The sequence below is a fragment of the Ranitomeya variabilis genome, chromosome 6 (genome assembly GCF_051348905.1).
Source record: "Ranitomeya variabilis isolate aRanVar5 chromosome 6, aRanVar5.hap1, whole genome shotgun sequence".
Classification (NCBI taxonomy): Eukaryota; Metazoa; Chordata; class Amphibia; order Anura; family Dendrobatidae; genus Ranitomeya; species Ranitomeya variabilis.
In genome coordinates this window covers 101,957,248-101,983,269 of record NC_135237.1, presented here as the reverse complement: position 1 = coordinate 101,983,269, position 26,022 = coordinate 101,957,248, and the positions used below count along the sequence as shown (strand labels likewise).

General features: G+C 41.7%; 1 protein-coding gene across 1 annotated transcript in view; it reads right to left on the bottom strand.

Moving 5' to 3' along the window:
* Positions 1-5,049: 5,049 nt before the first annotated feature.
* PLCL2 (phospholipase C like 2) overlaps positions 5,050-26,022 on the bottom strand; it is a 252,402-nt gene continuing 231,429 nt past the window's right edge. Inside the window, exon 7 of the mRNA XM_077268869.1 lies at positions 5,050-6,351. Within this exon, the coding sequence (XP_077124984.1) occupies positions 6,181-6,351 (171 nt within the window). The 3' untranslated portion in view covers positions 5,050-6,180. The remainder of the gene's footprint in view (positions 6,352-26,022) is intronic.

Sequence of the window (26,022 nt, the reverse complement as noted above, 5' to 3'; positions counted from 1 at the left end):
AGCAGAAACCATAGCTTCAATTGTTCAGAAACGGTAACTTCCTGCTAGAAGAAAGCAGGAATACAGATTTGCAGAAAGTAAGTGAAGCATGGTAGCTGATGCTTTTGTTGGGGGACTAAGGTAGTCATTAATAAGGTGAATACTCCTACTCTCGCAATGGTGTAAAGGGGTTTCTGGACATGTCAGCTTCCCTTTATATAGAGAATTTCAGACACCTATATGAGGCAGAATGATTACCATATGACATTGGTTGTTTCACGTTTGTACCATGGGTTAGGGGGTAACTTCCTGAATGCTGGAGGTCCAACCATTGAGACCCAAACCAATCCTGAGAACTGGAGCTCTGAAGTGCCCCATGAGCCTGGAGCGGTAATTGATCATGTGCACCCTTGATCCACTGGTTCTTAATGGGACCATCGAAGATAGAGATGTGTTCAGTTGGGCTTTGGCACTCTTAAGAATGAATGGAGCAGAGGTCTACATGATAAACCACCAGTCCAACCACATGGGGAGGTGTACTTGGGATCAGCGGGTGGCACAGCGGTCGAGAAGTTATCACTTATCGTCCATAGGGGGTAACTTCTAAACTTGATGCTTCACACAAGAATGCCAAATCTTTTATAATTTTTTTTCAGACTTCTAAACTTGGCATAACCGCTTTAAACATACTGCGATATTTGAACAACTACCACTCATAGAATCCTAGGTATGGCACTTACTGTTTTACCCATATCAATAACAGTCTAATAAATTGTTTGAAAATAAAGACGCAGATTTACTTATTCAATGGCATAGTTGGACAGCCTAGCCCTAGACTAGACAGTCTTAAAGGGGTTGTCCTAATCGACAAATATAGAGTCACTCTATGTGACTGCAGACTTGTGAACCATCACCTAGCACACACTATGCGCTGTGAAGATGCTAAAATGTCAGAGCCGGAAACAGCAGTCCCATAACTGCAAGTATGTGATATGCATACTCCCGGCCACATTCTAATTAGACTTTTTCCAGCCTTGCAAAATACACCTGCATTTAGTGTACTATAAATAGTTGGATTCTGGCTGGGAGGATGCATATCGCATAATCACGTGACTGCCATTCCCGATGCTGTCATGAGAGAATCCTCATGGCACACAGTGCTTGCGCTGTGAGGATTCACAAGTCTGCAGTCACAGAGTGACTGCGGACTTGTCATTTTAGACCGGACAACCCCTTTAAAATGCACCTAATCTATCATAGTGCTTCATTGTGAATGATAAATTTGGTGCACGTTATAGACAAGTTGCACAGATGTTTTAGGGTGTATGACTTTTGCCAGAACTACTGTCACATGACATGTTGTTGTGTACCCCTAGCCTTGATGATCTGCCTTTAATCTATAGGTAGACAGGTTAATCCTAGACTGTACAGATACCAAAAGCCAAGTATACAATATAAAAAATGATCTGTGACTTTCCATCTCTTCTTTTGAATGCTTTTCTACTACATCAGCATTCTGCCGACATGACTGGTGCAGGAATTTTATTTCCTGTACATTGCCTACCATTGTCCAATGGCTTGCCTGTCCTCAACTGAAAAAAAAAAACTTGCCTCTAAGTTACGGTAGGTCTGTTTGACATAAAGGAGAGCAGGAATGTCTACGACTCTCCTGGTAAGGCGGATTACACAAAATTAGAGGAAGTGAACCTCAGCAGTGGCTCAGTGATCAGCAATGTTGCTTCTCTACGCTTGGGGTCCTGGGTTCAAATCCTACCAAGGACAACATCTGCAAGGAGTATATATGTTCTCCCCGTGTTTGTGCGGGTTTCCTCCAGGTTCTCCAGTTTCCTCCCATACTCCAAAGACATACAGATAGGGAATTTAGATTGTGAGCCCCAATGGGGACAGTAATGATAATGTGTGCAAACTGTAAAGCGCTGTAGAATTAAAGGAGTTATATAATGGAATAAAATATATCACTAAATACAGTTACACAGAAGGGTGGGCACCAAGTGAATGAAACTTTAGAGTAAGACATAATTTTTAAAGAAAGTAATTTGCAGATTACCATAGGTAGAATAAAACGCGGTCTACAAACCGCAATACATGTAAGTCCTGGATCTTTTCCTTCTCATTTTGTTAATTTGTGTGACTATGTATAGATTGTGCCGACACATTTATCTTGACTGGCATAGTCTGTTATGACCACAATACTTTTCAATGGACTATTTTAATGTTGCTTTACGGTTGTGATGTGTCATAAAAAGGCCCACAGTTCATTTTACTATCTTGGTACTGCATTAATTACACTTATTCTAACAGGCGTGCTGGGCCTTGATTTTGGGTTTAAGTGTAATGTGTAGGTGCTCATATACACTGTGACCCTTAATAGGCAAATATAGCCTAGTATAAAAAACAATGCGTAGGAACACTTAAAGAATAACCATTCTTTTTATTTTTTTTCACACATCAATAGTACACTTAAAAATAAGCACTTTTGTAATATATTTTATCAGGGAAATCTACTTCTTTCTCTGCCAGGTCTGAGCACTCATTCTAAAAATGAACAATTCACAGGTAAAATCTGTATTCAGTGAAGACATATTGTTACATTACTGAGACAGAAGATGGCGGCTGCCACTGATCAGATTCTATGTAGCGGGAGGAGGGAGGAGCTCTGGATTTAGCTCCTCCCCTTTCAATAGAACCAATAGAATTTTATCAGCACCAACTGCCATCTCCTCTCTCAGTGATGTAAAACTCTTCACTGAGTATAGATGATAAACTGTGAATTGAGAATATTAAAAATGACTGATCACTCCTAGCTGCACCTTATTTACTGAGCTTTCGACAGGCAGATGTTAAACAGTCAGGCGCAAGACCTGCTCTCATCCCCCCTGTCTATTTTGAGGCCTATCAGAACAAAGCAAGCTAGGATACTAGAGCTACCAACCATTCTGATTGGTTAGTCATTGTTAAGGCAAGATAGCTTTTATTTATTAACATGGTATCCTATGTTTTATATGTGTCACTATTTAAGTGTTTCTACGCATTGTTTATATTCTAGGTTGTAATAACTACACTCATCAACATTGGAATTGAAACAGCAAGACGGAAAAGTCATGCAATTATGGATATCACAGGATGGATAGGCATGCTATTGATATGTAGATGATGAAAACCCACATTTTTCAAAAAATCTCCTTTTATTCAGTACTGAGTCTGAGTGCCACGTGCAGCCTTATACTTACTTATACACCTTGACTTGAGGTTACAGTGGCATGTAAAAGTTTGGGCACCCCTGGTCAAAATTACTGCTAATTACTGCTCTTAAACAAGTCGGAGATGAAATGATCTCTATAAGGCCTAAAAATAAAGAGAACACATTTCATTTGGATTTTAGGCAAAAAAGATAAACACTTATTTTCATCTTTTACATTTTAAAAATTACAAAAACAAAAATGAGCCAATACAAAGTTTGGGCACCCTTGGAGATTTATGCGCTCTGATAACTTTAACCAAGGTTACAGACCTTAATTAGCCTGTTATGCTTATGGCTTATTCACTACCATCGTTAGGACAGTTCAGTTGATGCAAATTTCCCAGCCTTATAAAAACACAGCCTCCTCTAATCTTGTGTCACAAAATAGCAGCCATGGGTTCTTCTAAGTAGCTGCCTAGCACTCGGAAAATGAAAAATGATGGAGATTCACAAAGCAGTGCAAGTTGAAGGTTTTAAATGACCCTCACAGTCCCCTGATCTGAACATCATTGAAAATCTGTGACTAGACCTAAAAAAAAAGCAGTGTATGCAAGACGAGCCAGGAATCTCACGGAACTGGAAGAATTTTCCAACAAGAATGGATGAAAATCCCTCAAACAAGAATTGAAAGACTGTTGGCTGGCTACAAAAAGTGTTTACAAGCTGTAACATTTGCAAAAGGGGGTGCTAACCATGCAGGGTGCCCAAACTTTTGCATCAGCCCATTTTCCTTTTATAATTTTTAAAATGCAAAAGATGGAAATATATATATGTATATCATAGAATACAAAGGGAATGTGTCATCTTTAACTTTAGGCCTTTTAGAGATCATTTCATCTTCAACTTAACTGTTCACAATAACAGTAATAGTATTTTTTTTACCAGTGGTGCCCAAACTTTTACATGCCACTGTATTAATGGTTGTCTGATGATTACTCTACCACACTGAATACACTTGTGCCTATAAATCATCAATATCTACTGCTGGCAGCTTCCTTTGCAATTGCCAACCGATGATATCTCAGATGTGCTCAATGTCAAACAAGTTTGTAGTACGTTTAGGCCATGTAGGATAGCAGGCAAGCAGCATGGCATTGTCATTTTGAAAAACAGCTCCTGTGACACTTTCATATTCCCTCATTAAGGCCTCTCCTTGGACTTGCTCAGACCAATTAGTCTCTAGACCAAGCTCTGGCTATCAGTGCATCCAAGACAAAACCTGGACACATTGCTGAAGAAGATAGACCTCCATTCCAGCCTCCATAGCTGTCTTGCTCTGGACCATTACAGCCTTTGAGAATGGTGGTGTGAGTTCAATACAACTCCCCTATATAGACATCTGGCTCAAAGCCCAATGTCATGCAAACGTTTCATGATGGTTGGTGAAGACACTTTAGTACAGAATGGATCAGCATGCACCATTCTTCAAATCTGTAAAGACACCTGGAATTATAGTGTGAGGTGGCATAATGTACAGTAGCTGGACTCATCAAGTCTACATTTCAGGTACACTGACAGCTTGGTGTTACATTGATTTGTTTGTAGAACAAGTGGTACAGAGATTTCTCACAAACTGTGTGGATTGCTATTCCACCAGTGGCTGTTAGAGGCAAATGTCAGCTGTTCAAAACAGCGTCAGAGCCCACATCAAAGGGAGGGACAAGTACGGCGCATGTCGTGAAGGGGTTAACATGTGTACTGGTCCTGTGATTTCCATAATTCCATGACTTTTCCTTATTGTTGTTGCAATTGTAGTATATAGGAGTGTACCATATTTATATAATATTTTCAATTATTTTTTTCTTTTTAACAAAAATGAATACTCTTAAGGGACATTTTGTTTTTTCACTTTTTTGAGCCTCACTTGTTCATGCTCAGGTTTTTTGTTACGATAAGTGAATAGCAGACTGCTTACTTACCCCCCATTAACCCAGAAAATGGTGTAAAATAAAATAACGCACTGCTGGTCATTCACCGTTTATTGCGTTATTATGAGATGTGACTTTATTAAAAAAAAACAAAAAAAACGTTTAGGCAGAAAATAATGTGTATATTTTAAATACAGCTGAATCCCTGTTACCTTTTGAAAAAGAAATGTGCAATTTCAATAGTCACCCAGTCTAACAAACATTCCACTAAAGCCACTTCTCATTCTTTCTTTAAATTAAATCAGAATTGTAACATTTGTTGAAATTCATGACAAATAAGATAATAAAACTTTTTTTTTTTTTAATGTGAACACATCACAAAATAAAAAAGGCGATATATATTTACAATTTGTCTTCGATTTGGTCACTTTTACATTAGATATTAACATTTCTAAAACTTTGTGGCAATAAGGTCTATGCTATGCGGTGTATAAAGTGAATTGCACATCTTTAGGTTTTCCACCTAGGGTGCACAAACATCTAGCGCCCATTGTTTTATTGCATTCTCTGTTTTTTATTTATATACAATATGGCTCAAACAGAACACAACAAACGACTAGCCATGTCTGTAGATTCACTCTTCAGTGCAACGCATTTCAGTCCTTTGCGCACTCTATATGTTACAATAAGCACACGGTTTATGAAATGTGAGGATTTCTCTTTTATTTAAATAGAGCTATTAAAATCTAAATTAAAAAACACTGCTATGCTTCTTTAAGCAGCACGCACCTCACTACTCAATTCTATTCTAATAAAGACATCTTCATCTCCACGCTTTCACTTTTGGCTAGCAGTAACAATTGCAATCTGCTTGTCAATTTCCTTCATTTATCAGATACATTCTACTGTACTTTCACAGATAGTAGACTGGTCAATCTCCAGTTGTGCTTCAGAAAGAATGAAAAATAAAATCTGTGTTTTCTCTTGGAAGTGCAACGCAAACACCTTGTGCAGCTACATTGGTCTTAGATTTAAAAAATCCAACAAGAACGGAGGTCCATGGTTTTCTTTTCAATCACCCGTTTCATCTCCTGCTTTTTCTGGAATGGCTTCCAGGCTTCTTCTGGGTTTGGACACTTCAGCCGTTGACTTGTTGAGTCCACATGATACAGCAGCATAATGAATTTGTTTTAGGTTCTCCAAGGTTTCTGTTTTGGCATATTTGAGAAGATCTGCTTGTCCCTGTAGCAAAAAAAAAAACAAAACGCAAGGTTAACATTTGGCATAAACTGAATGCTCAAAGTATGTTATCGCCTAGAAATTCAATGGCAATGATACAAATATTCATCTTAAAGAGCCCCCCCACACCCCAAAAAAGAGCCTGAGCATAAGTTTGCATGTTCACACTGGCTACTGAAAAGACAAAACCTAAAATAGAAGCAAAATGAGCAAAAAACATGCTGTAAGTAAAAACTAACAGTACATATAAATTACATAGAGTACTTCGTAAACACTGTATTTGAAAAAGCGTAAAAGCCATCCCACCATGACAAGGTGTACCCAAATCGGGACAGTCCTATACCATCTCTAATATTAAAACCTTACCATGTGTTAAATAACATATGGTTAGGTTTTAATTTTTGTTTTTAGATACACCTTGTTGTGGCTTTTACGCTTTTTTAAAATCACAGTTTTTACTAAATACCCTATGTTATTAATATGTACTATTACTTTTTACTTACAGCAGGGGTTTTGCTAATTTTGTTTCTATTTTAGGTTTCATCTAAATAGCAATGGCTACATCTTTTAGCTATTTTGCCCACAATGTTGACGTCAGCCAATAAGACCAAGCTTTAGAACAACAGTAGACCCAAGTTACTTAGTCTACAAAAGTAGAGATATGATCTGGAATAGATTAAATTCACCAAAAAATATTTATAGACCTTAACACTGACTTTCTGAACAACTCATCACAAATATCGATAAGCAAAGTAGACCTGCTATGATAACATTGGATCTTTTTCGACTTTGTCATTTTCAACCAAAATGGACCTTACACACCTAATTTCAGAATTAGAAAAGAGACAGCTAGAACAACATCTATGGGATTTACAATATGAAGAAATGCATATGCTTTTAGGTTTATTACACACCTGGCCAGTAAATAATCAGATGGTAAGAGTTCTTAGTCAATATTTCCATGCTACTGGAGCTACTTGATTTTTCTGTCATTTAGTCTAGGAAAACATCCCATAAGAACCAACAGCAACAGAAGCAAAAAGCATCCTCCTCTAGCAAAGTCAATATATAGCAAGTATAACTAGAACTTAAGCCATCAACCTTAGGCTAGGTTCGCACACACATACAGTGCTCTATAATAGTCCATGAGCCAAGAACCAAATTTGACGATATCGGTACCAAGCGGAGTGGCTAATTCTCTTTGGTATTTTTAGGTAGATGCATGTCTGTAGTTTATTTTTTGATATGATAGCCCTTACATATACGTAGCTTATTAACCCCTTCAGCCCTAGGCCTATTTGTACCCAAGTGCCTAAGCCAATCTGACCTGTGCCACTTCATGGGCTAATAACTTTGGAACGCTTTCACCTATCCAAGCCATTCTGAGATTGTTTTCTCGTGACATATTGTACTTCACGTCAGTGCTAAATGGGAGTCAATATATTTTACCTTTCTATATAAAAAAATGCTAAATATTCGGAAATTTTGGAAAAATCGGCAATTTTTTAACTTTGAAATTCTCTGCTTTTTACAAAAATACTGATACCCCCCATAATAGTTATTAATTTACACTCCCCACATGTTTACTTCATATTGGCATCATTTTGAAAATGAAACCTTATTGTTTTACGACGTAATAGGGCTTATAGTTTTATGCGCAATTTTTCACATTTACAGCAAAACCCACTTTTCAAAGGACCAAGTCACTTCTGAAGTCACTTTAAGGGGCTTACATAACAGAAACCACCCATAAATTACCCCATTTTGCAAACTACACCCCTCAAGCTGTTCAAAACTCATTTTTAAAAACTGTTAACCCTTTAGGTGTTCCACAGGAATTTTAGCATGAGCCAAGAACCAAATATGACGATATCGGTACCACCCGGAGTGACTAGATGTAGTATTTGTAACAAAATTTAATCCAAGTTATGTAAATACACACTGAACATGTCATGTGCATATATATATATATATATATATATATATATATATATATATATATATATATATGTTACTCCATAATATCTTCAACATCGGACTCTGAATCTGACTGTTGTTCTACTGGCTCGTCTTCAGTACCCTTGTTCTGGCATGTCTGTAATCTGCACATGTCTGTGCACTTCAGGCCATTGCTGAGGCAAGTACACTGAGGAAGTTCACATGACCGCACACACTTGCAGGACAGTAGCTGTATAATAGCTTCTGGTGCTGGTGCCCCTTGCATCCACTTGACAACAAGCTTTCCGTCGTTATCTATCATCCAACCGCAGTCTGTTGGGTTTGCAACCCATGGCTGGCTCTGCAGACTTCTCCTCCAGATCGCAGCCTGGTAGTTTGCACGCAGTGCATGCATGAAAAGGCAGTCCTGGCAAGGAGGGAGTTGACTTGACTCTACCACTCCACGTCTGGCACAGAACAGCTGATAACGGAGCCTGTTTACCTCAGTTGTTTGGGTAGTTGGCAGGTACATGTGGCAGGTGATTTCCTGTAACTTCTCAAAAAGTTCGGTAGACACTTCCCATGAACGACCAACTTCCTGAAAGGCATCCTGGTATGTCTTGTTCATCTTCAACTGCTTGAGTGTCGTCATCTTCCCACGGCCAGCGAATGCACTGACGGTGTCACAGCCTGTAAATGCATGCATACCAATCAATGAATCACATACGCTGCCTCCCAATGTTCGGCTCAGAGTGGTGATATCCAGGAATCTTGTCCGGTTCTGTGTACCGCATTTCTGGAACAGGTGGGATGGGATTTTGTGGCACATGCCCAGACACAGGACCATGACATCAGTATCCTCCGAAGTGATGATGACCGACTTGTAACCAGATTCTGCTGCATGAAGAGCATGGAGAAGGAGGCGTGTGTCTGCTTCTTCTTGATTTGACTTAAGGTCAGCAGCCTCTTCCCACTGTTCTTTGGTGATCTTAAAGCAGAGCTGCTCACATGTGACATACAGCTCCTTCTCCTCAAGCTTCTCCCTGTGGTGTTTCGCCTTCCATTCTTCTACCAGAAACTTTATGAGACTTGCCTTGTTGGAGGAACTACTTAGAAGCTTTTTCCACTGCTGGATGTTGTGCCCATGTTGAATGTTCTTGAAATGGATCCCTGTGCCTTCATATCTGTTGACTCTTTCTGTATCTTTGATGGATGTCTCCTTGTAGACGTCAAAGACAATATCAATGCGCTTGCTCTTAGCACCCTCATGGATAGCGCGACTCATTGCTGTGCCTGCTAGCTGGCCAAATGTTGCATTGTTTCCCTTCAGTTTCTGAACCAGGCTCATCCCATCAATGATGGTTGCAGAGGGCTCGGGGATCACTTCTGCAGGACGAGCATTCCTCTCCAACTCCCTTGCGAGGGCAGCCTTGTTGGTCTTGCGGATAGACCCATCACCATTGGCAAGTGCCCATGGCAATGGACCCAGGGGATGAGTCAAGACATCACTCATTTGTAGCTTTCTGTTCTCAGCTACAAGTATCATCTGGCCAAATAGGTTTCTGTCAGCCTTCAAAATTACCTCCTTGCCAAGACCTTGTCTGCGTGTCTTCATTTGGATGTTAGAGAACGTTTTAAGTTTGTTCTTCGTCATCTTGTCATGAAACAATGTAGTTGGCTTATCGGTACCCAAACGCTCATCCTTGAATGTTTGATATGCATCCTCTCCTATACTGTATGCCCCTTGAAGGTCTTTGGCTACATCTGGTGGTGCTACAGTCGCTGTTGACAAACTGATAAGTTCACCATTATGCTCTTTGTTGAAGGGGTTCACCCAACCTGTCTCCAGCAGTTGAACGAAAGATTGGACATCGGCTTCATCTCTTCTAATCCTAGACACCTGTAGGTCTGAATGGCTGAAGTCAGTATATTGTTGGCCTACCAGGGCCCTCAGCTGCCTCAAGTACATACTGCGGTACTCTGATGTCAGGTAGAACCTGGAAACAGCTCCAACTTTGAGGCTGAAGCCTTTTGTGCCCCCTGGTGTCTGGGTGTCTTTGTTGATTGTCTCTTCAATGGTCTGGTCCACAGGAATTCGTCCAAAAGGATTCTTGCTACCGATCTGGACCGAAAAGCCACCTTGCATGAAGTATTCATGGACCTCTGGGTGTTCTATGGGCAGCCGAGACATTGTGGCATAGTAATAGGTTAGGTATCGGGCATAGTTGACCTTGTCATAGGCAAAACACCATGGTATCATCTGTCGGATTGCTCCTAGGTGAAGCATCCAGTTGCCTTCTCTTGAAGCTCGAACCAGGGCCAGCATGGTCTCGACCATGTCCAAGTATGACATCCAGAATGCTGAGAGTTGTTCATTTCTGAGGGTCTCAAGATAAACTTGAAAGAGCTTCAGGGTAAGTGTGCAAGATTCATTATCCAAGAGCTTTTCGAAGGATCCCTGCGACACACTGATGCGAAAGTTTGTGATGTTCTTCAGTGTTTCATCCAGATGGTGAAGGTCCCTTGCATGGTTTTCTTCTAGCCATGGAAGGAAGTTTTTCCATGCAAGCCTCATAAGTGCTTCATAGACCAGCTTGTGTAGTCTCACTGCTCTGTTGTACCTCCGGCCGTCCATCACTCCAGACACTGATCCTTCAGCGATTACACCGGATTCAACACACAGATCTCTAAGGCCTGCATCCTGAAATCTGTTCCCTATGATAGAGAGGAGATTACAGATTGTGTGGAAGACACCCATTCTAATTATAATGTTCTTGAACTTCTCCTGTTTCCAGATAACCTCGGCAGCTTTGGCATAGAGTGCTTGATCAAACACACACACAATTCTGTTAAGCTTCAGGGTCTGCATGATGGCATGTGTTTGCTCCAAGACTTCATTCACAGTGGACATGGCTGTTGCAGGAGCATTGATAGTGGGCAGGTAGCTTACAGTGTCCTGGGCCACTACAATGTCGCTGCGGATTTTTATGTTGAACCCAGTCCAACTGCTGGTGGTCTGATCCTCATGGTCTGACATTCTAGCCAGAAGCCAGATATGGTTTTTGGTTTTTGAATCCTGGACCTCCTTGGTAGTGTTAACATTCGAAGTCTCAATCCTGGGTGGCTCTCCCCGCTGCCCAACATTGTATATCGGTAGCATTAATTCTGTCAGAGTTATGCTTCTTTTCTTCGACTTGGTTACATCTGGCAGGACTTTCTTTGTCACAGAGCATGCAACATTGGACTGAACAGCAATGCCATTGACTCTATGAGATGTACCTGCTCCACTTAGTGTCTCCTCAAGTCTGTCAATGTTATCCCAGGCCAGGGTTGTGAACACACCTGGGTAGATACTTGCTGGCATTGGGATGTCATCCTTTGAACATTCCAACTTCTGGATACAAAGGGCTGTATCGATCTCCTCAGCCATTGAATATGACACACAGTGGCCAAGACGATTCAGAGTTCGAATCAGTTCTGTATTGCCGGTCAAAGACTTAACTGCAAAGGATAGCAGTACGTGCTTTGGTGGCTTTGTCTTTCCATTGGTAACAGCAAAAACCAAGTCACTGCCGAAGGATGTGGCAAGACGTTGAGCTCTTTCACAGGTAGTTTGGCACTCACAATCTCCTGTAAGCAGGGTTTGCAGGAATTGAGTGACTAATGCAGGAACGACATTCTGATCTGTATTGGGAGGCCATGGCTGACTCACATCTTGCTTCTTGATCTCATTCCTTAGCTGCATTGCTGCTTTGGTTACGATATCTCCAGAGTTAGCAGCTCTTGCTTCTTGCAGATCTTTTGTCATGCTGTGTACTTGCCGGACAAGGTCGTCCATTGATAGGCTACATGGATAGACTAGAAGCTTACCTTTCTCATCTGAGAGAAAGCGGAGTGATTCCCCAATCTCTGTTTCAAGTTTTCGTCGAACATGTTTCTTTGTCGATGGTTTCAGTTGGATGATACCACGGGATATCATTAATCTCTCAAGCCTAGATGTGAGGTTTATCATAGGCAGTACTTCTGGGTTTGGGAACAATTTAGTCCTTATATACAAGAAGAGTTCTTCAAGGGCCTCTTTCTCTGCCTCTTCGTAGCGTACTTCCTCGCTTTCGACCTGATTTTCAGCTGCACTAGACCTACAGGCCACTTGGGAATCATCTTTTGTGAATAGTTTGTAGCACGACTTGTGGTAGTGCCCCTCTGCAGCAACAAGGTCTCTGCTAAGTAAACCAAGTATTCTCTGTGTGCCTTTCCTTATCGCTGCTCTGCGGATCGTCTCATCTGCTCGTAGCTCAACACACTGGACAATTGGCTCCCTTGTTTGTTTTCCTTTTAGGTACTTGCTTGACTTCTCACAGAAGATACATACTTTGGCATACACCCTGCTATCACTGGGGGCACCCCTCGGTAGCTTCCTCATGGAGATTTTGCTTGCTGTTTCGACATTGACACCCTTGCCAAGGATAGAATCCAGTGACTTCTTCATTGTAAAGATACTACGACATTTACGGTGATATTGTATGTGTGGTATTTCTCCTTCTTCAAGGCCCTTAGCTGCTACCAGGACTGATTCATGCTGCCTGATCTCTGCAGCCCTAAGCAATGTTTTCCAGGAGTCCAAATCCTTAAGGGACGCCAGATCATCGCTGTCATCATTAGAGCAGTGTATGATACAGTCGATCCGTGATTTCTTCCTTGCTGGTACTTCCATCATGCCGTTAGATAGTCAGTAAACACCTGCAAACACAAAGAAAAACATTAAAATTTTATTTACCGTATTTCCTGGCGTATAAGACGACTTTTTAGCCATGAAAAACATGGCTCCAAGAGGGCGGTTGTCTTATACGCCGAATACAGCCGCCGGGGGGAAAGGCCGCCGCGCAGGGAAGGAGGAGGCAGGGGCCCACCTTCATGAGGCGCTCGTTCTTAGAGCTGGGAGCGCTGGTGCTAGGTGACTGTTCCCCCTCTCTCCACAAGTTCCTTACCAGCAGCAGCACACAGTACAGGACTACAGGACCTGTGGTGATGTCACGGCCATGTGATCAGTCACAAGCCTGGGAGGTGTCAGCCTCTACAGAGGGAGATAGGAGCTCTGCAGAGAAGACCGGAGAGTCCTGTTCAGCACAGAACGTGTATGTGTCAGTGTGTGTGCGTGTGTTGGGGCACCTCAGGGTGTCTTCAAATGTGACATAGCCCCCTAGATTTCTTCCAGTAAAATTTGCACTCCAAAAGTCATTTGGCGCTCCTTCCCTTCCGAGGCCTGCCGTTCCCCAATACTGCAGTGTACGACAACATATCGGGTGTTGTTGTGTTCGGGAGAGATTGGTGAACAAATAGTGGGGTGCATTTTTTGCTGGTACACCTCTTAAAAATAAAAAAATGAGCCTAAAATGACACCTTCATGTAAAAAATGCACTTTTTCCATTTTCTCAACCAAGTGTTTCCAACTACTGTGAAACACTGGTTGGGTCAAAGTGGTCACTATACCCCCTAAAAGATTCCTTGGGGGTGTAGTTTCCAAAATAGGGTCACTTTTTGGGGTTTCCACTGTGGGGGTACCTCAGGCAGCCTTCAAATGTGACATGGCCCCCTAGATTTCTTCCAGTGAATCCGCCACCCAAAAACCACATAGCGCTCCTTCCGTGTTGAGCTGTGCTGTGTGCCCATACTTTAGTTTACGAGTACATGTGGGGTGTTTCTATAAACTGCAGAATTAGGGTAACCAAGTTTGGGTTTGCCGTTAACCCTTGCTAGGTTGCAGGTAAAATTGGATTACAATGTAATATCTGGAAAAAAAATGAAATTTTGAAATTTCGCCTTCATTCTGCTAAAATTCCTGTGGAACACCTAAAGGGTTAACAGTTTTTAAAAATGAGTTTTGAACAGCTTGAGGGGTGTAGTTTGCAAAATGGGGTAATTTATGGGTGGTTTCTGTTATGTAAGCCCCTTAAAGTGACTTCAGAAGTGACTTGGTCCTTTGAAAAGTGGGTTTTGCTGTAAATGTGAAAAATTGCGCATAAAACTATAAGCCCTATTACGTCGTAAAACAATAAGGTTTCATTTTCAAAATGATGCCAATATGAAGTAAACATGTGGGGAGTGTAAATTAATAACTATTATGGGGGGTATCAGTATTTTTGTAAAAAGCAGAGAATTTCAAAGTTAAAAAATTGCCGATTTTTCCAAAATTTCCGAATATTTAGCATTTTTTTATATAGAAAGGTAAAATATATTGACTCCCATTTAGCACTGACGTGAAGTACAATATGTCACGAGAAAACAATCTCAGAATGGCTTGGATAGGTGAAAGCGTTCCAAAGTTATTAGCCCATGAAGTGGCACAGGTCAGATTGGCTTAGGCACTTGGGTACAAATAGGCCTAGGGCTGAAGGGGTTAATAAGCTACGTATATGTAAGGGCTATCATATCAAAAAATAAACTACAGACATGCATCTACCTAAAAATACCAAAGAAAATTAGTCACTCCGGGTGGTACCGATATCTGGCCCGGCTCATGGACTAATAAGGCTTCTATCACACATCAGGTTTTCAGTGTCAGGCACAATCCGGCGAATGTTGGAAAAACTGGATCCGGTGCAGATTGTGAAAAACTGATGCGACGGATCCATTTTTTTGACGGATCCACCTAGCATATCTAGATTATTGGATAAAAAAAAATTTGGAGCATGCTCAGTTTAAAAAAACGGATCAGGCCGCCGGATCCAACTTTTTCCGGATCCGGCACCTTCCGGCTTCCATAGGCTTCCATTCCAGCAAACAGCCGGAAGCGCCGGATCCGGCGATTCAGGCTTTTTCGCCGGAGACGAAAAACTTTGCAATGGACGTTTTTTCAAGAAACTGGAAGCGGTAGATTTGCCGGATCCGGGGAAAACAGGACTAAACGCAATGTCATCCGATGCAATCCGGCACTAATACAAGTCTATGGGAAATACCTGATCCGGCGGCAACATTCGCCTGATCCGTTTTTTTTAAAATTAGCCGGATTTAGCCTGACACTGAAAACCTGATGTGTGAAAGTAGCCTTAGGAACACACTGTTGGGATTTCTGTCATAGTGCTTAAAGAACAGAAATCCTGACAGCCATTCACTATTATGAGGCTGACTAACTTTGGATGCTGTCTCACCTCCGCTCTGGCAGTATTCATCTTTTTCAGACATGTACAAAAGCATGGCAGACCAAGAATGGCACTGTCCATGCTTTGTTGGGGATGCCATTCAAATCCTGTTTTTCGGAGATTACAATGGGAATGGAAAAATCAATGCTGTATATAGTAGAGAACACTGTGTGTGAACCTATTACTAGTACAGTAAAACTTCTTTAAGGTGATTATGCAAAATTGTCGAGAGGTGTGTTCTTAAAAAGGGTGGAAAAAGTATGGACACTAGTGTTGAAAACACCAAAAAAGGAACAATTCAAGAAAAAACACCAAAAACAGGCAGAGATGCTTACCTGTCTGTATAGGCCTCAATACTAATGCACAAGCAGGGTGCAGCGGACCCAAACAAAATAACAGATGCACAGGTGCAATACCAAATGAGACAGCCAGCCTACAATCAGGGATTGGCCGTGTGGTACACCAATGCACTAAGATAAAAACTGTATGTGGCGTGTTCACACAGGGAATGCAAGCATCTGGCTCCAGCCTATTAATGACGCCCTATGGCGGGCTGCCCAGTGCTACAATGCATCCCGTGTGAACAGAGGCCACAGTGTACAGAACCATTTGGGTCCGCTGCACCCTGCAAAAAAAAAAAAAAAAAAAAAAAAAAGTTCTGTACACTGTGGCCTCTGTTCACACGGGATGCATTGTAGCACTGGGCAGCCCGCCATAGGGCGTCATTAATAGGCTGGAGCCAGATGCTTGCATTCCCTGTGTGAACACGCCACATACAGTTTTTATCTTAGTGCATTGGTGTACCACACGGCCAATCCCTGATTGTAGGCTGGCTGTCTCATTTGGTATTGCACCTGTGCATCTGTTATTTTGTTTGGGTCCGCTGCACCCTGCTTGTGCATTAGTATTGAGGCCTATACAGACAGGTAAGCATCTCTGCCTGTTTTTGGTGTTTTTTCTTGAATTGTTCCTTTTTTGGTGTTTTCATGTTAGTGTAGGACTGGCAAAAAGTAAGGACCCTTGACGTGGGTTGCCAGCTTCCATATTATGGCCAGAATATCAACCAATACCTTACATATATTTATATGTTTTGTTTTGCACTTATTTTTTTTTGCAGGGTGCAGCGGACCCAAATGGTTCTGTACACTGTGGCCTCTGTTCACACGGGATGCATTGTAGCACTGGGCAGCCCGCCATAGGGCGTCATTAATAGGCTGGAGCCAGATGCTTGCATTCCCTGTGTGAACACGCCACATACAGTTTTTATCTTAGTGCATTGGTGTACCACACGGCCAATCCCTGATTGTAGGCTGGCTGTCTCATTTGGTATTGCACCTGTGCATCCCGTGTGAACAGAGGCCACAGTGTACAGAACCATTTGGGTCCGCTGCACCCTGCAAAAAAAATAAAAAATAAATAAATAAATAAGTGCAAAACAAAACATATAAATATATGTAAGGTATTGGTTGATATTCTGGCCATAATATGGAAGCTGGCAACCCACGTCAAGGGTCCTTACTTTTTGCCAGTCCTACACTAACATGAAAACACCAAAAAAGGAACAATTCAAGAAAAAACACCAAAAACAGGCAGAGATGCTTACCTGTCTGTATAGGCCTCAATACTAATGCACAAGCAGGGTGCAGCGGACCCAAACAAAATAACAGATGCACAGGCATCTGGCTCCAGCCTATTAATGACGCCCTATGGCGGGCTGCCCAGTGCTACAATGCATCCCGTGTGAACCAATGCACTAAGATAAAAACTGTATGTGGCGTGTTCACACAGGGAATGCAAGCATTTTAAAATGCGCGCGTGTCCAGCCTCCCGTGACGTCACGGCTTGTGATTGGTCGCGTCGCCCATGTGACCACGACGCAACCAATCACAACGCCGGAACGTAATTTTAAAATCCTGAAGGACCTGAAATTACGTCACGGCTTGCTGTGATTGGTTGCGTCCCGGCCACATGGGCGGCGCGCGACCAATCACAAGCCGGGACTTCGCGTAAGGAAGTTAAAGCGCGAATTTTAAGCAAACAACGCTGCCGGTTCCCTCCGTAAGGTGCAGGCTGCGTCGGAGAGGTGAGTATAGCAATATTTTTTATTTTAATTCTTTATTTTACACATTAATATGGTTCCCAGGGCCTGAAGGAGAGTTTCCTCTCCTTCAGACCCTGGGAACCATCAGGAATACCGTCCGATACATGAGTCCCATTGACTTGTATTGGTATCGGGTATCGGTATCGGATTAGATCCGATACTTTGCCGGTATCGGCCGATACTTTCCGATACCGATACTTTCAAGTATCGGACGGTATCGCTCAACACTAATGGACACACATTTAGTATTTGCAGCAGATTTTGGCAGACGGTTGGAAGGCAAAATGCTGTGTAAAATAATCACGGTTTTACGTGTGTTTTTGATGGCTTTCTACTTGCATTTTTTTCGCCAATGGGTGACAAACACGGAGAGAATGGACATGCTACAGATTTAAAAGTTTAAATCTCCAAAAAAAAGATAAGCAGCGTATTGTATGAGATTTCAGAAATCTCTTACACTTTGCTGGTACTGAAAGAAAGCTACGTTTTTTCCATGGTGGCAAAAATGTAACATGTGAACAAGCCCTCAGATACTTGTCCAAATGATTCTCGGAATCTGGGGCTGGGAGTGAGTGGCCATGTGATCAAAAGTATGTAATTTGCATACTTCAAGCCACATACTGACCAGACTGGTCAGACCTTGCTCAATTCACTTGCATTGAGGAAGGTCGCGTATGTCTTGTTAGCACGTAACCAAATGTTCCGTAATTCGCATACCTGCGGTCACGCACCTATCTGTTCCTAGGTCCTGCATCGGAGAATCCTGACAGGCCCCCAAACAACGTGCTGCGAGGATTCACAAGCCTGGACAACACCTTTAAGCTCTCATGGTCATATATAGTTTGTTCGCAAAAAAATTAGAAAAAAAGCAAGGTCTAGTGTTAAAGTATTTTGCAACTTTTTGGAAATCCCCTGTATTTATGCTTCATATGGATAAAAATAAGCATATTCTTATATTTCAAAATCTAAAGAAAAAGGAGACTGACGTTTGAAAATAATCCAGAAAAGGTTAGTCAGCACCAAACAGCAATTATCGATTATGCAAAGCCATATATGAGCACTAATAGGTATAATGGAATATAGCAGTGCTTTGCTTCATAGATAAGGGCAATCTTCAGTTATGAGGGCAGAAAAGAGCGGAACTCACCAATCCGTTAAAAATAGTCCTTTCTTCTATAGTTAGGGACATAGATGTGGTGTTTAGGTGACACGGGGCAAATTGAACACAATTTTACAAAAAAACAAAACAAAAATAGGCTTCACAAAATTGTTGGCAGTCAGCTTAATATATGGCTATACACCCTTTGGAATAAATAACTGCAATCAATTGCTTCCTATAACCATCAGCAATTGGAATTTTGGAGCACTCTTCTTTTGCAAACTGCTCCAGGTCTCTCTTATTTGAAGGCGCCTTCTCCCAACAGTAATTTTAAGATCTCTCCACAGGTGCTCAATGGGATTTAGACCCGGACTCATTGCTGATCACTTCAAAACTCTCCAGCCCTTTGTTTCGTTCCATTTCTGGGTGCTTCTTGAAATGTTTGGGGTCGTTGTCCTGCTGGAAAAGCAATGACCTAGTATTCAAACCCAGATTTCTGAAACTGGGCACTACAGTACAACCCAAAATCTATTGGTAATCTTTAGATTTCATGATGACTTGCACAAGGTCAAGTTACCCAGTGCCCAAGACAGCAAAACAACCCCAAAACATCTTTGAACCTCCACCATATTTGACTGTAGGCACTGTGTTCTTTTCTTTGTAGGCCTCATTCCATTTTTGGCAAACAGTAGAATGATGTGCTTTGCCAAACAGCTATATCTTGGTCTCCTCTGTCCACAAGACGCTTTCGCAGAAAGATTTTTGCCTACTCACGTACATTTTGGCAAACTACAGTCTATCTTATTTATGTCTCTGTGTTAGCAATGGGGTCCTCCTGGATCTTTTACCATAGCATTTCATTTCATTCAAATGTCGACAGGTTGCGTTGACACTGATGTACCCTGAGCCTACAGGACAGCTTGCATTTCTTTGGAATTTGATGGGGCTGCTTATTCACCATCCAGACTATCCTGCGTTGAAACCTTTTATTAAGTTTTCTCTGCCTTCTACAGTGCCATGGATTCTAAACCTTTTGATTATGTTGTGCACCGTGGACAAAGGAACATCAAAATCTCTGGAGATGGACCTGTAACATTCAGATTGCAGATGTTTTTCAACAATTTTGGTTCTCAAGTCCCCTTCTCCTCTTTCTGTTCTCCATGCTTAGTGTGGCACACGCCGACACACAATGCAAATATTCAGTGAATACTTATTTTCCACCAAAATTTGCAAAATAAATCTTGCCAAATCAGACAAGGTGATTTTCCGGATTTGTTTTCTCATTTTGACTTCAGTTTTGACATAGTTGTAGTCTACCTATGATGCCAATTACAGGCCTCACTCATCTTTTTAACTGGGAGAACTTGCACAATTGGTGGCTGACTAAATACTTTTTACCCCACTGTATCAGATATGATTTTATCAGATTTTGTGGGATATGGGGCCCCCCACTAATCTCATACTGATGACCTATCCTACGGATAGCCATTTAGTGGCAGAGATACTTTGATTAGAGGCCTGCGAATCACCATTTAGGCACCAATAGTATTGGTGAAATTAACTTTTAGGGAAACCTACACAAACACCTACTGTATGCTGGATCTTTATGGCAACACAGACGCCTTTTATGCTGGACCTCCACTCCACTTATCTTTGGACAGTCTACAGGGAGAGTGATGTCAGAAGCAAAGGGGAATGAGACACATATCTAATGTTCTGGGAAACTCAGTACAATGCTGAGGAAGCCACACTGCACAGACTGAAGTCACTGCTCTCAGGAAAGTACCGGATGGACAGATGATACCTTGTTTTTAAAGGGGTTGTTCAGAATTTAACATTTTTCTACAAATAGCCATAGTCAGATATATGACATGGAGTTGTGGCTATCATTAACATTATGCTGCTTACACCTCTCTAATGACCTTTTAACATCAATTGTCATGACTTAGTAAATCAGTGAATTTAAGGTAACCATTGTAACATGTTTATAACCCAAGACGCACCATACTAGACAATGTTGATTTGATTTCTTGGAGAAGAAAGATAACTATGTTCTAGAAAGGTCTAAGCTGATCGAGTACCGATACATTTCAGCAGAATATATGAGACTGCAGACGGAGGTCAGCTCTTTCTACATTTGTGCAGCCTTTAGCAATGTTCACGCTAGACAGAACATGTAACACAATATCACATGGAGAAAATGGAAATGGCACCTAAGATACTAAATTTTGCAGTTAATCATGTCTTTTGAAGCATAGCAAGACCTAAAATAAGACTTCAAAGCGCTAGCAATTATTTATTTATACATTTTACAGAGCACCATATACTAATTTTTCATACAGTTACATTACCACAACACATCAGACTCTCGCCTACCATCGAAACCTTCAAAAAGAGCCTGAAGACCCACCTCTTCCGACAAGCCTACAACCTGCAGTAACCACCGATAGACCAAACCGCTGCACGACCAGCTCTACCCTCACCTACTGTATCCTCACCCATCCCTTGTAGATTGTGAGCCTTCGCGGGCAGGGTCCTCTCTCCTCCTGTACCAGTTATGACTTGTATTGTTTAAGATTATTGTACTTGTTTTTATTATGTATACCCCTCCTTACATGTAAAGCGCCATGGAATAAATGGCACTATAACAATAAAAAATAATAATAATAATAATACAGTAATTTATTTTCCAAAGTACGGTACCTTCTAGAAAACCATCTATAACAACCACATCAACTAAATCAACTAAACCACAGTGGCTCAATTATTTTGTCTTGTTTGTCCCATTACTCCAGCATCTTTCACCTACTGTATATAGAGAAATATATTGCATAATGCCTAGAATTCTGTTCACACAGTGGACAATGACAACAAGTTCTGCCAAGGTGTATTTCGTTCTGAGGGCAAAATAGCTCTGTGTCTGAAGAATAGGTGAACGAAGCCTTACGGCTGCAGAAATATATAGGCAAACCTCTCTGGCTTAAGCAAATGGCAAACACATACAACAGTCAGAGATAGCTCAGCGACTTTAGTGACTAATGCCAGGCAGCTGCTATAAAGGCAAATCATGGAAGCATAACAAATTGCATAGATGCTCATGACAAGAACATAGCTTTGCTTCTATAAAAGTCACTAGTGCGGCAACACTTAGAAAACAGTGTACAGTTTTAGCCTCTGGTGCATAAAAAGACATAACCGAGCTAGAGCGGGTGCAGAGAAGAGCAACCAAGGTTATTAAGGGAATGTGTGAACTGCAATATTAAGACAGGGTAACAAATGTAGGGTTATCCAGTTTTGTTAAAATGAAGGCTTAAGGGCGATCTTATTACAATGTACAAATATATGACAGGACAGTACAAGGTCCTAATATGGGGCAATTAGCATTCGCCTTGTGGGGTTTTGTCCTTCCTTTGAAGCTAAGCGTTAATTTACGGGTTGAACTTGATGAAATTGTGTCTTATTTCAACCCTAAAGCTATGAAAGTATACGACCCACATTAACAATCCTGTCAATACCGAGACCATCTCTATTATAATGGTAGACAAGACGAGATAATAAGACAACACAAGATACAATGGACATAATCCTACTGCTCAATATGTGAACAACATAGAAAGAGGATATCTCCTACAAACCACTTCCATATTTCCAATAGTGTTCTAAAGTAACTGCATATATTACCCTAAACTACTATGATAGTATGAAACCACAGTAACGCAGCCATATTTTAGTGGTGTGGCTTGGAGCCTGGCATGGATGCTGGCGGTGCCAAGGAATTTTGTATTAGAGCAATGAACGGAACCTTTACCTTTCTACCACTTTGATGGCTGTAATACCTATGTGTTCTGTGATTGTACAAAACACAAAATGGGCATTGGTGCCATACTCTAGAGTCTAAAAATCTCAGTGCACCCCATGAGGACAGACACCCTAGTTACAAGGCCAACATTGATGGGCTTAGCTGTACCCTGGGGTGCACTTAGATAGTGCTGGGCAGCCCGCCTAATCTGGGCGTCACTAAGAGGCTATAAGCCTACCTATACAATTCTATTTTGTGTGACATTTTATTACTAAGCAATCATCCTTCCATGAATTGGCAGGCTGTGAGTTATTGTTTCATCAGCATTTGGCACCTGTGTTGCCTCCATCTTTATTACATGGGTTTGCAGCATTCCCAATTGTGCATTAGTCCTGTGACCTGTTGTATTGATTTATGGAAAATATAAACTTTTCTATATTATTCCATAGAGTTCATTTTTATATCCTCCACCAGTTCTATACATAATTACACGAGCTATAATCAGACTTTTATTATAAACATAATTACTGTGCTTGTGCTGCACGGCATGACATAAGAGTTGGCTTTGCAGGGTGCATACACTGACCTCCTCCTACTTATCATGTACCATGTTAACCTGCAGAGATACACTACAGTATCGGCGCCATGCTTTGGTAACCGCGAGTGAGGTTGCCAAAACTCTAATTAAGCTGGAAACACAGATCTGGTTAATTTAAAACAAACATGGTGAAGGCAAACAATTGACATTTCACTCTATACAGCGACCATGGGGGTTTAGCTGGCTATGTTTGTGTTCTTCTTTTGATGAAATGTGCCCATGCTTGTTATATTCTCTGTGTGTAAGCAGAATAAATTTAAGTCTGTCTCGTAATTGTGTCATTTTGAATAGAGTTGCTGCAATTCACTCCTCTCAATAGAAAGGACGGCCATCAAGTCCTTAATATTCATGAGCTGAAGGCTATCATCCAGCCCGTGATTGACACTTGTCTTCCTATGTCCTTCCATAAGATGACAGGTAAACCTAAAATACTTCTACTTAAAGAGGAAAAACACATCTGACCTATTGTGTCTCCCCTATTTATTTAAAAATCGTAAGTTTGCAAGTGGGGTCCTCACTCCTCCTCTAACTGTTAAGAGTTACTTTGTAATTTTTTTTTTTTGTCTGTATATGTCCCAGAGCAATTGTAAAGTGCTGCGGAATATGTTGGTGCCATATAAATAAAATGGTAATTATAGTTGTTGTTATAGAAAATGCGTTAAAGGGGTTGTCCACTACTAGGACTACCCCTTCTCAATCAGCATATTTGCCCCGAGTAAAATAGCAACACTTACACTCCTCTCCGGTCCCCAACAAATTATGTCACGTCACACAAGCCAAACTACGTTGGCTTCTCTCTACCTGTTTTCGCATACATTAAACATCAAGAGGAAGTGAGCGGCCAGCCCCAGCTCTGACTTCCTGTTCATGCCTGATTTGTCCGAAGGCGGGGAGAGTGAAGCCAGCACTGATTGGCTACAGGGCTCACATGACATAATGTGACTCAAGCCCTAGGAGAGTCAGTGCTAACATCGCTGGAATGGCACCGGAGGCGAGTATAAAGTGTTTTACTCAGGGCAAAATTGCTGATTGAGAAGGGGTTATCCGAACAGTTGACAACCTCTTTAAGTCATTGAAATTAAAGAGGCACCAATGTTTTTCCAGGGTAACAGACTACATACTGCGTAGTCTGATCATACAATAACCTCTATATGTCCTACTTCTTACGAACAACTATTAAGTATTCAGTAGATTATCCAGAAAAAGAGGACAGCAAATGGATAATATGACTCTGCAGGATCATTTTACACCAAATTTGTTTGTAGTCTATTAATACCGAGAAACAGAGATCTTCACGCATACTGTATGCATAAAATTGTAGGATATTTTCATATAAAAAGTTACTTCATTTAGGAAAATTTTAATTATAATCTACCAGGGTGGATCGTCCTCTCAACATGCTAAGGTTCTATTTACACTACATGAGGAGCAGCGTTAAAATACATTTGATCGGAAACATGTTTGCCAGTCAGAGGTTACTTAAATGTTATGATCCGGTGACCTTGGAGCCGCATGAAACTTTCTCTGGAGTAGGTGGAAACTATACTGACCGCAGATCCTGAACTAACACCGCAACTAGAAGTAGCCGTGGGGTGTGCCTAACAAACCCTAGACACCTCGAAACAGCCGGAGGACTAAATACCCCTATAGATGGAAATAGGAATACTACCTTGCCTCAGAGCAGAACCCCAAAGGAAAGGCAGCCCCCACGAATATTGACTGTGAGTAGGAGAAGAAAAGAGACACGCAGGCAGAAAACAAGATTTAGCAAAAGAGGCCACTCTAGCTCAATAGGAAAGGATAGGACAGAATACTAGGCGGTCAGTATTAAAACCCTTCAAAAAATATCCACAGCAGATAATACAAAAAATTCCACAATCTAACTAAAGACGTGGAATGAATATCTGCAACCCCAGAGAATCCAACAAGACTGAGAAAATACTGACACAATCTAAGCTGGACAAGAAAACACAAAAGAATAGCACTGAATCATGAAGCACACAGCATGCGTGCCACAGAAAAAAACCCAGACACTTATCTTTGCTGATTTGGCAGAAAGGCAGGAGGAACCAGGCAGAGGTCCAACACCTCCCAACAACAATTGACAACTGGCAAGGACTAATGGATCCTGCACACCTAAATACCCCAGTCAGAACTGCAATCAGCAGAAACACCTGACCAGGACTGCAACTCAGGGACAACTGCATTACCACCTACCACCACCGGAGGGAACCCAAAAGCAGAATTCACAACAGTACCCCCCCCCCTTGAGGAGGGGTCACCGAACCCTCACCAGCGCCCCCAGGCCGATCAGGACGAGCCAGATGAAAGGCACGGACCAAATCAGCAGCATGGACATCAGAAGCAAAAACCCAAGAATTATCCTCCTGGCCATAACCCTTCCATTTGACAAGGTACTGAAGCCTCCGCCTTGAAAAACGAGAATCCAAAATCTTCTCGACCACATATTCCAACTCCCCATTAACCAACACAGGGGCCGGAGGATCAACAGAGGGAACAAGGGGCACCACATATTTCCGCAATAAAGATCTATGGAAGACATTATGGATAGCAAAAGAGGCCGGAAGCGCCAATCGAAAAGACACCGGATTAATAATCCCAGAAATCCTATAAGGACCAATAAACCGAGGCTTAAACTTAGGGGAAGAAACCTTCATAGGAACATGACGGGAAGACAACCAAACCAGATCCCCAACCCGAAGCCGGGAACCAACACACCGACGACGGTTAGCAAAACGTTGAGCCTCCTCCTGAGACAATACCAAATTGTCCACCACATGAGCCCAAATCTGCTGCAACCTGTCAACCACAGAATCCACACCAGGACAGTCAGAAGGCTCAACCTGCCCAAAAGAAAAACGAGGATGAAAACCAAAATTACAAAAGAAAGGCGAAACCAAAGTAGCCGAACTAGCCCGATTATTAAGGGCAAACTCGGCCAATGGCAAAAAGGCCACCCAATCATCCTGAGCAGCAGAC